General features: G+C 46.0%; 4 protein-coding genes across 7 annotated transcripts; 2 read left to right on the plus strand and 2 right to left on the minus strand.

Moving 5' to 3' along the window:
* The first annotated feature begins 150 nt into the window (after positions 1-150).
* On the plus strand, positions 151-3,006 carry BDCG_02388 (glycerophosphoryl diester phosphodiesterase). Of its 4 annotated transcripts, XM_045417929.1 has the most exons (8): positions 151-217; positions 298-376; positions 439-939; positions 1,047-1,186; positions 1,309-1,499; positions 1,631-1,813; positions 1,905-2,018; positions 2,080-2,996. In XM_045417929.1, the coding sequence occupies exons 4-8, from the start codon at positions 1,063-1,065 to the stop codon at positions 2,572-2,574; spliced, it is 1,107 nt and encodes a 368-aa protein (XP_045280027.1). In that variant the 5' UTR covers positions 151-217; positions 298-376; positions 439-939; positions 1,047-1,062; the 3' UTR covers positions 2,575-2,996. The 4 variants fall into 4 exon arrangements, with proteins under 4 accessions (XP_045280027.1, XP_045280028.1, XP_045280026.1 ...); XM_045417930.1 differs by lacking the exons at positions 151-217; positions 298-376 and having other exon boundaries at positions 387-939; positions 2,080-3,006; XM_045417928.1 differs by lacking the exons at positions 151-217; positions 298-376 and having other exon boundaries at positions 387-1,186.
* On the minus strand, positions 1,808-5,933 carry BDCG_02389 (fumarate reductase Osm1). The gene is made up of 6 exons (XM_045417931.1): positions 5,581-5,933; positions 5,420-5,488; positions 5,069-5,306; positions 4,479-4,942; positions 3,423-4,406; positions 1,808-3,330 (listed from the first exon to the last, which is right to left on the minus strand). Exons 1-6 carry the CDS (start codon positions 5,612-5,614, stop codon positions 3,233-3,235), a joined length of 1,887 nt encoding a protein of 628 aa, XP_045274626.1. The 5' UTR covers positions 5,615-5,933; the 3' UTR covers positions 1,808-3,232.
* A 292-nt stretch (positions 5,934-6,225) lies between these two features.
* On the minus strand, positions 6,226-9,800 carry BDCG_02390 (fructose-1,6-bisphosphatase I). Its single transcript, XM_045417932.1, has 3 exons — positions 8,651-9,800; positions 6,432-8,556; positions 6,226-6,296 (listed from the first exon to the last, which is right to left on the minus strand). Exons 1-2 carry the CDS (start codon positions 8,776-8,778, stop codon positions 7,620-7,622), a joined length of 1,065 nt encoding a protein of 354 aa, XP_045274627.1. The 5' UTR covers positions 8,779-9,800; the 3' UTR covers positions 6,226-6,296; positions 6,432-7,619.
* On the plus strand, positions 9,081-12,066 carry BDCG_16574 (uncharacterized protein). Its single transcript, XM_045425789.1, has 7 exons — positions 9,081-10,169; positions 10,399-10,453; positions 10,670-10,753; positions 10,984-11,035; positions 11,249-11,297; positions 11,489-11,534; positions 11,771-12,066. Exon 7 carries the CDS (start codon positions 11,780-11,782, stop codon positions 11,984-11,986), a length of 207 nt encoding a protein of 68 aa, XP_045280029.1. The 5' UTR covers positions 9,081-10,169; positions 10,399-10,453; positions 10,670-10,753; positions 10,984-11,035; positions 11,249-11,297; positions 11,489-11,534; positions 11,771-11,779; the 3' UTR covers positions 11,987-12,066.
* The last annotated feature ends 25 nt before the right edge of the window (positions 12,067-12,091 follow it).

Below are 12,091 nucleotides of genomic sequence, written 5' to 3' on the forward strand. Positions count from 1 at the left end.
GTAACTAAATATCTTAGGGTTTGATTCTAGGTTCGCTTCTGTGTGCTTGATATCACCACTGTTAAGCAGCTACTCATTGACCTGTACAGACCTATGTCTCAGTGCACACGACTGAATAAGTTCCCACAAAGAATTATAAATCATTAGTTGCGGAGAGTAGATCTGACATCTCCCCCAATCATTTGATGTTTTATCCCAATATATTACGTACCTGAATGTGAGTTTTGAGACCAAAGTTGCTCGGTTTGTGAAGCGAGCCCGAGGTTCAACCTTTTACTAAAATTGACAGTTTCCAAGACTCAAGTTAATTAAATATTTACCAGTGGCCATGTCAAAGGCTAAAAATAGTTGATATAAAATAAATCAATCAATCCCCGTTCGCTCATCTCCACACTCACTAACTCATCGCAGAGGATTTAGTACTAACCAAGTAAATAGTAATGATATGGCGGTGGTCCTTTGATAAAATATCCTCTGCCTCGACCGGACAAACTGCTTAACTACGTACGACTAGTTAAGTAACTATAAAATCCCTACTAAAAATGGCTTCCTGTAACAGGCGCAAAACATGGCGCAACCTCAGGTATTCAAGCTATGGTTTCCACCCTATCTAATAAGAGCCATCTGAGTTACTTTCGACCGATGATGATCTCCGCTTCTCTCCTCCATCTCCATTCCCCAGCGTGCTCGCGACGCTTGCTTTATTATTGAACGAATCCCTTTCATTACATGATTGATTCGTCTTCAGCCCAAAGCAAGAGGATATATATATATGGATTCATTATTTTCACGTTGATACCCCGCATGCCGGCTATATGCGCGCTCACTCCAATCGTTGCCTGATCACCTATCAATAATCCTTTTTATATTATATATATATATATATTAGCTCCATCCTGTGGCGGGTCCAGGGCCTTTCTTCTCTAAGGCATCATTTTCGTGCGTCTGGTCTCCATCTTGCCTATAAGTTTGACGCGTGCTCGGCCGGCAACCGCTTCTCCACGAAGAGAAGAAGAAGCCAAAGAATATATCTGACCTTACTCCAGCCTGATAGCCGGTATCATGGATGCAGAAACGCCTCTCCTCGAGAATGTGATGACTACGCTCGGGTACAGCTTGGAAGAAGATGACCGGCCAATCTCGCCCTCGTCAATGTCGCCTGAGAAAGCTGGATACTTTCCTAAGGGTACATTGTACAGTACATGCCAATACATCATACCTCTCTCCATTGAACCTTGATTCTCCCGGAACACGCAAAAGCTGTCGGGATCACAACGTATCAATTAACTAATATACGGTAATATATAGCCCAATGGGCAAACCTAGACCGGGGCAAAGATGCGCCACGATCAAACCCCATCGCCATTGCCCACCGCGGCTCCAAAGCCAAGTTCCCAGAGAACTCCATGAGCGCGTTCATACATGCCATCAGCGCTGGCGCACAAGTCATCGAGACTGACCTGCATCTCTCCCGGGATGGGGAGATCGTTCTATCTCACGTATGCTAAGAAACATTTTCCTTTTCTTATAGTATTTTTTTTTTTTTTGTATTTTCCTATTCCACCTCTCAGAAATGAAATGCCGTTGTGATTTTTTTCCCACTCTGATTAACGAACCGCCATCAAACAAGGATGCGACCCTCCAACGCTGCTTTGGTGTCGAAAAACGGGTCATCGATTGCGACTGGCAGTATCTAAGCTCGCTACGGACGATTAGAGAACCCTTCGACCCCATGCCGCGCCTGGTTGATTTGTTGCGGTATATTTCTTCTGCGCCGGAGCGGAAACATGTAAGGCTGCTATTGGATATAAAGGTGGGTTTATCCATCCGATTTTTTTTTATATATATTTCCATTTCATTTTTTAAAATCGTGCTAATGTTATTTACTACAATAAAATAAATAGCTAGACAACCCCGCCCAAAAAATCATGCGTGCTCTCGCCGACCTACTCCGCTCCACCGCCATCCGTCCAGAACACAAACCATGGAATGAAAGGATAATCCTCGGCTGTTGGACAGTAAGTTTACATCCTATTCCCTATAGCAAAGCCAGCGATATATGTAACCATCTGCTACCAGGCTAAATATCTCATCCTCTCCCACACCCACCTCCCCACCTATCCCGTCTGCCTAATCTCCTTCTCCCTCTCCTACGCCCGCCAATTCCTGCGTCTGCGCGTCCCGCACGTAATCTTCAACCTGAAACTGGAAGCCCTGATGGGGCCCGGCGGGGCGCGCTTCCTCGCCGACGCGCAGGCTGCGGGCCAGCACGTCTTCGCGTGGACGGTGAATGAGGAGGCGCTGATGCGGTGGTGTGTACGGCACGGGCTTGATGGGGTTGTCACGGATGATGTGGAGGTGTTGAGAAGGGTTTGTGAGGGGGAGCGGGCTCGGTGTTATGGGGAGGGAATTGGGCGTGGAGACGGGATTACCATGAGGCAACGTGTCAATGTCTTCGTTACGGCGGTTGTTTTGTACCTGGCGGGCAGTGTGTTCGCTGCTGTTTATCCGGTGGATTTGAAGGAATTCATTGGCGGACTGTATCAAGGGATAGAGAAGGTAGATACCACTTGATCGTTTTTCCAACTTAAGCTTGCAGCTTCGCCATTAAATATAGAATGCTTGGCTGCTGTGTTCGGATCTTCCCACAGGCTGGTAGAAGGGGTAGGGCTTGGTTGAATTTGTCATGCAGCGGATTTCCTTCCATCTCTACATGGCACTGAGAGACAGAGAAGACAGCGACACTACAGCCCGACACCAAACCATTGAAGTATTTGAAGTATGTAACAGTGGGATAAAGTCAAATCGATATGCTCTTTTATTTCTACAGCTTGAAAACTGATTTTTTACAATAAAAGCTGCGAAGGAAAATGCAATCATGTACACAGAAAAAGGTATTGGATTTCAAAAATGTACGAGAGTAGATCAAAAGAAGAGAGGGAAAAAATGCAAAAAATGCCAAATCAGATCAAACGAGAAGGCAAAATATCACCCATCATAGTAGCCCTTTTTTTTTTTTTTTTTTTTTTTTTTTTTTTTTTGGTGCTTGAAAGATGGTGAAGATGGTGATATAATATACAAGGCGATTTCGGCTCTCCGAATCTTGTGCTCACGAGAGTCCAAGAATGGGAGTGGATTCACGGTCTAGTAAGATACGCCGATCGTGGTGGGGTTAAGCGAGGGGTAAACGATCAAAAGGATCATCATATGGGGCGAGCGAGCCGAGTTCAATTTAGTATTCAAGGCTGGGAGTCTGGCCCTTGACGCGTCCGATGACGATATCCGCCGCATATTTTGGGATGACTTCGTCGTCGTGAAGCATTTCAAATTCTAAAGGCAAAAGCAAAAAGGAAAGCTGTTAGCATTTCAAACTTTAAAAACGGAAGAAGGAAAAATCTGCTGATGAAATGGCAGATAAGTACCTTCAGTTGCATCCCTGCCCATGTGGCTGAAGAGAGCTTGAGCACCACCAGGGTGCTCATCGAGCCAATTGGTGACATTCATCACGACACCCTTGACAACAATCCATAGATCATCCTTCTTGTTGTGCTTGGCAACCTCTTCCATTGTGAATTCCTTCTCTGGAACCTTGAAGTTCGCGAGATCAGCAGCACCATCCGCGGCCTTGGCAGGGGCAGCAGCTGCGTTCGAAGGGGCTGCGGGAGCAGCAGCAGCTTGGACAGATGTTGAGCCGCCACTTCCACCGGATGGAGTAGTCCATTCAACCGAGACCTTGCCAGGCTGGGACGGGTCAATATGAAGAGAGATCTGGTTCAGGCGCGATGAGGCAGTAGCAGAGGGGTTGGAGAGAAGCTCCTGGAAGAGGAATTGGCTAGCAGAGTCACCGGCAACACGTCCGTAAACCACGCATCCCAGTAGAGAGGAGCCACCGAGACGATTGGCACCATGAACACCACCAGCAAGCTCACCACAGGCAAACAGGCCCTCGAAGGGCTTTTTCTCTGCGTTCAAGACTTGAGCCTTGTCGTTGATCTCAATTCCACCCATAGTGAAGTGAAGAACGGGCTGCATGAGGGCAACATAGAATGTATCGTCAACGTTCACTGGGCCATTGTGGAAGAATTTCTTGCCAAATGGATCCTTCTTCTTGCCATCAGCAATCTGATTGTACTCATCAAACGTCTTCTTAAGAGCGGCTTCTCCGCAGCCAATTTCCTTGGCCAGCTCTTTGCCAGTCATCTTCTTCATCAGGCCACGACCGGCATAGTGGCGAGTGTGGAAGTCAAGAACATTGGAAGCCTTGCTGTTAAGAATGAGGCGGATGGGCCACTTGCCCTTCTCCTTTTCCTTCCACATCTCACCAGAAACGTAATCTCGGTGGCCAAGCTCATCGGCGAACCGCTGGCCATCAGAGTTCAGGAGAAGGCCTCCCTCACCACGAAGAGCTATTTTACAGCATCATTGTTAGACAACGCAGTACTTTGTTGACGAGCACGTATACCAGGATTTAAGCATACCTTCAGCAGCCAAGAACTTCCATTTGGAGTCAGGATCTTTAGGGTCAATGAGACCGGTTGGGTGGACCTGGACCTTGTCCATATCAATACCATTGGCACCAATAGCCATGAGCATCTTTTGACCATCACCAGTGGCATGGACACCGTTTGTGCTAGACAGATTAAAGGTGTCTGGCCTCCACTTTTTCAAAAGAGAATCTTCCGTGAAATCAGCAGCATAACCACCGGTAGCCAAAACAACGACACCATCAGCTATGTGTGTCTCGCCGTTGTATTCATATGTGACACCAGTGATCTTGTTTCCTTCCTTGTTAACGGCGGTTACGCGGGCCTTCTTAAGCACCTGGACGCGGTTTGGCTCACTTTCCGTGAGCTCCTCGAGGCGCTGCATAAGAGCATATGTGATGGCCATACCGGGGAATTTGGCATCATGGCCACGATGCGTTCGCGGGAAGGAATGTCCTCTATACAAATCAATCAGTCAACACCTAGTCCTCTCGAATTTATCGTCTCTACTAAGCGCATTACAATCACCACAAAGTAGTAGTAGTGAAAAGAGAAAAAGAAGAAAAGATAAAATCAATACGAACCCGAGTCGCGAAACTAGAGTCAGATCAAGGTTGAAGATCTCTTGCAGCCAGTGAATGGCGGAGGCGGAGTTGTAGGTAAGGACCTTGATCAGGTCTGGACGAGCCTTGTCTCTGGCGGACTTGAGGGTATCCTCGTAGAACTGCTTCACACTATCCGCGATGCCTAGATCAGTTTGTGTCCGGGTGAGAGCGCCGTTGATACCTGAGGTGGCCTTGGTAGAGTTGCCGCCAAAGAAGTCTGGGTGAAGCAAGGTATGGGATTAGCTAGATGATCATACGATTATACTGGCAGGGAGAGGAAGAGGAAGAGCAACCACATTGGAAAACTTCGAGAGGAAGCACTATACTTACTTTGCTTGTCAAGGACAAGGACATTGCCGCCATTCAGGTAGACGGTGTGAGCCGCACTAAGGCCGGACACTACAGTATCATAAACCTATTTATTAGTAGAGCCCAAGAGAGAATGAGAACATTGAGAGAGCATGAATCCGGGGAAAGGGTGGCCAGCTTACGTCCACCACCAACGACGATAACCCTGGGAGGCATGGCGGGAGATAAGATACAATCGAAGAGGGGCGGACAAGCGTGATAGCTACTAACTACTTCTTACAGAGAGGAAGCAGATGAACAAGAAGCAGATGATGACGATGATGATGATGATGATGATGATGATGAAGGAGAAGGAGAAGAAGCGAAGAGAAGAAGAAGAGAAAAGAAGAAGAAGAAGAAGGGGAGAGAAAAAAGAAGCGCAGACGAAGAAAGAAGACAACAGACACAATCACAAGCTTTCTTCTTTTCCTCCTCCTTTTCCTCCTTCGTTCCTTCCCTCTGCCTCTCCTCTCACAAGCTTCTCCCCCATCCGGACTCGGCCGAGGTTCGTCTCTTCCCCGGTTTTGGGCCAGGACCGGGTAACTGTCTGACCGTAATTTACGGGGTATTTTTGGTAGAAGGGTGATAATATTACACGCTAAGTCGTATGTAGTTTAGTCTGGTTTGGTCAGGCCCACCTTCCCCAGACGCAGCACTCAGGCAAGCAGACAAGGCCAGCCAATCAATATCGCATTAATAAGTTACATGGTATCACAGATTACAGTTTTGACCCCGTATTTTTGGGCACAGTTCAACTTTAGTGCTCTCTCTAAAATAAAACACACAGTGCGGAGCACACACCCCACACCACACACAGTATTCACATATTACTAATCTAGTCTAACTTGTCTATCAATCCCTTTAACTTAGTGTCAGCACAATAATAATTACTCTGTACTCCGTACATAGAATTAGAATTAGAAGAGAGTTTAAATATGAAAAAAATATTAATTAAGGGTCCTGGGGTGTGGATATAGTTCTCTAGTGCACGTACTTTTAATGAGGTTTAATATGTTTTTTTCAGCCTGAGTGAGTTGGCACCAACGATCTACTTCTTTGCAAAAAGTGTACGCTGTATGCCCCATGGTAACGGCAAGACAGAGGGCTAGTAATAGCAATACCTAGTAACTCTGTAACTACCCAGATGGTAAGAATAATACAGCGTACTCCGTACATTCATTATTACCAGTCATTGCCGTCATGGCGGCCAGAATGAAAGCCACATGATGCTGTTCTGTGATCTGCTGTTGCCCGTTCATTCTAGGTGTTGTAAGTCACGTAGCCCCAGATAGAGCATCCAGCCAACACTCATTTCCATTCCCAGACAGACAATCCGGACTCTTCCGGTCCATCCATTATTCAAACTGAATATGGCAGACATGGCCACCTCTGCCTCTTACAAGCAAGCCCAAGAAACTCCAGAATGAAAAACACATTTTGAGTGAGCAGGAAAGGTGTATAGTGTGTTGAGCGCATCGGCATAACAAACTCTATTCAGAGCAGTGCCAAAAAAGGAAAAGAAAAGAAAAGAAGAAGAAGAAGAAGAAGAAGGGGAAAGAGAAAAATGCTGAATGTTATAAAATCAAATTCAGCAATGCTCTCATGCAGCAGGAATAAGTCAGCATTCATGCCTTAATAAGTTAGTCAATAATGATTTGGTCAGTTGGAGATCGAAGCTAGGAAAATTCGATGATTAACTATGGAAGTAACGAAGTTACGTAGTTAGTTATCCCATTCCATTCCGCTGGCTGGCTGATGACTCTTGGACTCCCCTTGCGGAAACTCGGCGTGGGGGTTCAGTTTCTCCTCCTAAAAGGGAACTAGTTACCTTAGTTGGCTTTTGACATTTCGAGGGGTCGGAGGGGTTCCCTCGGGGGATATCTCTCAGATGTATGTACAGTAAGTATGGAGGAACTTTAGGATAAAATTACACAGTACAGGAGGACGTGGGTCTGGATATCTCAGTATTTCTCTGCTATTTACATGATGATATAGTAGTAACTAATTTAGCTAGATTTTTTAAAACTCACTCTGTACGCAATGATGACGCGATATATGTATATATATACATATGGAGTGAGGGTGGATCCAATAAACAGTATGGAAAGGTTGATGACGCTGGGATTAAACCATCCGGAAGAAGGCAAGAAAAGAGAACACAAAAACAAAAACAAGATTCAGCCTACTTGGCATGCTTCCGATGGAACTCTTTGACCTTCTCAACCTCATCGTAGCTGCCCAAGAACACCCCGCTACGGTCATGGATATGCTCCGGAGCAAGGGTAAGCAGTCTTTCCATGTGCGAATTAAGCGCCTGGCCGCCCGCATTCTCAAACACGAGAGCCATGGGCGCACACTCGTACAGGATTCGCAGCTTCCCCTTGGGACTCTTCTTGTCCGCCGGGTAGGCGAAGACGCCTCCGTACAGCAGTGTCCGGTACGCGTCCGCAACCATGCTACCGATATATCGAGAACTATACGGCTTGCCGGAGGCCGGGTACTTCAGGTCCTTGAAGTACTCGAGCACCCAGTCATCCCAGTACATGGAGTTGCCCTCGTTGACGCTGTAGATGGCGCGCTTGGCGGGGAGGCGCATGTTGGGGTGCGTCAGGATGAACTCGCCCAGGGAGGTATCCATGGTGAAGCCATTGACCGTGCCGCCCTTCATTGTGATGACGAGCTGAGCCGAGGCGCCGTACATGGTGAAACCGGCGGCGACGAGTTCTGTGCCAGGGCGGAGGACGTCCTTGGCGGTGACGGTGTAGTTCGGGGCCAGGGCCTCGTCGGTCAGCTTGAAGACGCCAAAGATGGTGCCGACGGAGACGCCGGCGTCGAGGTTGGAGGAGCCGTCGATGGGGTCGCAGACGACGGCGTATCGGGCTTCGGGGCTCTCGTCGAAGATTATGGCCTCCTCCTCTTCTTCGGAGACGAGGATGCGGCACTTGCCGGATCCGCGCATTGCGGCAATGAAGAGGTCATTGCCGATGACGTCTAGTTTCTTTTGGTCGTCACCGGTGGTGTTGGCGGAACCTGCGAGACCGGTGAGGTTGATCAGGGTGGCGCGGCGGATGTAGTATGAGATGGATTTGAAGGAGAATTGGAGGGCATGGCAGAGAAGGCTGTAATAGAGGTTTAGTCAATTGGTATATAATTCATGAGCTATATATATATATATATATTATTGATAAAAAGGGGATTATGTATTCAACTAACGTGAAATCGCCAGTGGCTTCTGGGTGTTTCGATTGCTCCTCTGTCAGGAAGCGTGTGAGGGAGATGATATCGGTGTTGATCTTTTCCTGGCCCACGGGAGGAGTAGAGGCGCGGTCTGCATCAGCCATGGTGACGGATTTCGGGGGAGAATTAACTGGTGGGGGGGGGGAGAAAGAAAGGCGGCGGGGTGAGCGGAAGCTTGGTGATAGATAGCTGATAGCTGTAATATCAAGGAACTCTATATATAGGAGTGTTTGCACACCGATATCAAGAACGAGACGAGAGAGGAAAGGGAACTAGCTAACTCAATTAATTTAAATTGTCTGAGGAAATAATAGAATACAAGAAAGGAATAGTGGGATATGGTTTCTAGTTGCGTGGGGGGGGGGGGGGGGGCGCCCGGAGAGGAGGAGGACAATATATTATTATTATTATTATTATTATTATTATTATTATTTATATACTTCTGTATAGCCGCGTCCATTGTCGTGATATGATATTGGACTCCGCAGCCAACGAGTCAAATAATAATATTAATAATATGTAACTATGGAGCCTGAGAACCAGCGCGGAAAACGCAGGCAAAAGGCAGGCAAAAGGCTGGGCTGGCCAACCGGGGACCGATCCGCCTGCGTTGGTTGGTTCCCAGCAAACCCAGTGCGTCCCGTGGACAACCGGGCGCTGAAAGGAATGATAATAAAATAATAATAATAGTAATAATAATATAATTAAAATTGAATATTGAATATAAACAATACCGATAATAAGGATAAGAATGATAATGGGAAATTGATCCTATTCTGATGCGGGCTCTGATCAACAAAAAGGGAAAAGAAAAAAGACGGCTCTCCCTCGCTGCTGGGTTTGAGGAGGGCTTGAGGGCTTGAGGGCTTGAGCTGTTCGGAACCCCGCCAAGCCCTCTCCCGAGTCCCGAGTCCCGAGTCCCGGGTTATTTTCGGGGGTCTGGTTCGAGTCACTTTCTTCGGTGTGGTTCAGTGGTTCCCGGCTACTACTATTTTCTCCTCTCTCCTCTCTCTCTAAGCAAAAAGAAAGGCCTTTGTTTGCCTTGTCACATGGGGTTTAACCACTGCGCCTAGAAAAGGGGAGAATCAAACATGATAGCTACAGCAGGGGCGGAAAATGGCTTCAGATCTACCTATAATAGCTATCATGATCTAAATGGGTTCCTTATTCTTGCGATTTTTACTTGTTCAAGAACGGAAGGCTGGATCACATGACGGGTTGATTCTAAACAAACAAACAGTGCAAACAGCTAGGGAAGCTGCTGTAACCGTATTAGGTAAGGCGTCTCGGTAAGCCGCTCATAGAAAAGCTCGATTTTTTTTCCCTCCTTTCACAGCCTTCTTCTCCAACGTCCACAATAATAATAATAATAATCATAGTCAACAGAAACGCAATGTTCTCAACAATTGCATCTGGGAAGCCAAATGGCATCTTAATGCTGTGACCATGTTTTGTCTTCAATTCTCGCCCATGTGTTTAAGTCAGCACTAACCTGGTATGTTGTTCCCTTTTCTCCTGTGTTTCTCGCAATCCTGCTCTTCTCTCTACTTTGGTGATGATCCAGCACAACCGCATAAACTAGAGTCTTTGACCCCTTCAGGGGTGTGAAACTACGTTGCACGTCAGACTGATATTATTTTTGACTTTGATTGATTTTATACGTTTGAGGGTTTACCTCTGGTATTAGCTCGACAAAGTATTACGCTGACAATAAAAAAAAACAGATCCAACAGATCATTTGACCACGAAACCATGGCTTGGATTCTGGAATCACTATGGGTATGCTCTTTCTCCTGTCCACACCACTCTTCAAAACAACCTGCCCTCATATGATGATCAATTTTTGTATAATATACGCTGGAAATTACCGGCCGAGACCTTCGGGTTGTTGACGATATAAAATGGCTATTACTGATTCAAACTCTCACTTCCTCCACTTGTATTCTCACCAATATATATATTATTGATTATCTGCATCCGCTAACCCCCGCCAAGTGCAGCAGATGACCCTTAATGGTCCATTGATCCTAAACAACGCAGCTCCGACTCACTTCGATGGGAGGGACTAGCTCTATTTCCGTAAGAGACTAGCCGTAATTTCCTTTTTATCCCACCCACCAACCATACTTTCTAGGATGAATGGCACTGGGCTCTGACGGTGTTGATATAACAACCCGGTTATGATGGACATGCCCTTTCGTGGCAGGCCTAGAAAACCTTGCCCACTGATTTATTCAAGTCCGATGCTGTCTGCTATCACGATTTCGATGTTTAGATCTATTTTCTAATATATTTTCGAATACTTGCAGAGTAATGGCAATATTTATTGCACACTCACTCGGGGTAAGCCAGACGTGTAAGGTGTGTACATGAACATTTCAAGTGATGGTTCCTATATCATTTCATATCATACCTTTCTATGATGATCCCCTAGATGACGAGTCTTATTCGAGTTTTCGATGCAGACAACCTATTTTTTTATAAATACCATTCATGCTTTTCTGAAAATATTATGTTCCTTTGATAGCATCTATCCATTTTATCAGGGTTTTCACTGACTCCTGCGTAACGCAGCTAACGGATAGAATGGTTACACTTGATGTATCTTCACAGACCACTAACTGTACGTCGCATCAACCACAAGCTTTCCCTACGTCTTCATGATGATACGTGACATTAAAAAAGACAAGCATATGTCCAAGTCGGCTTCCGTCGACAAAGACGATATAGTCCCATACTACCTGATTTGCCTTTTGCTATCGAACATGATGTTGAACAAAAAACCACTGTTCTGGTGCTAACCGTTGAATCAAGACAAAAAACACAGTTTGAGTCCTTGATACAGTATGCCGCAATTCAGGTGTGTAATGCCCCTCACTTCTTTTGTTCCTCTTCTATACTCCCTTGTCTCCCTTAGCGCCATCCTTGCATGATGATTTTTACCTTTTTTTATCACGACGGTCAACATAGTCTATACACTGATGACCACCGCCTTTGACAAGGCATTATATCTGATACACTTATTGCCATTTTTTCTCATTGATCTCGTTTCCTCGGTGCTCTTTTGAAACACCAACGGCTAATAGTTCTACCTAGTTGCAAAACATGGCTTTGAAATGTAGGATTTCTATCCGCTTGTTACATATTACCACGTGCTGCACGAAGCTGCCTGATGGTCTAAGCACGTTTGATGCTGGAATTATGAATGAATGGAGAGAAGAAGAAGAAGGGGTTTGGATATTGTATATTGTGTTTCCTTCGTTGACCATGACCGTAGCCTGCAAGGGTTCGAGCCAGACCGAGATCAACTAGACTTAACAATCACCCAACTCTTTTATGTAGCAATTAAGAATTATTACACAGAATATCAAATCACCACTGTTAGAAGCCTGTCTCTTTTTCAATCAACTCTCTTGT

The sequence above is a fragment of the Blastomyces dermatitidis genome (assembly GCF_000003525.1).
Source record: "Blastomyces dermatitidis ER-3 genomic scaffold supercont1.2, whole genome shotgun sequence".
NCBI classification, from domain to species: Eukaryota; Fungi; Ascomycota; class Eurotiomycetes; order Onygenales; family Ajellomycetaceae; genus Blastomyces; species Blastomyces dermatitidis.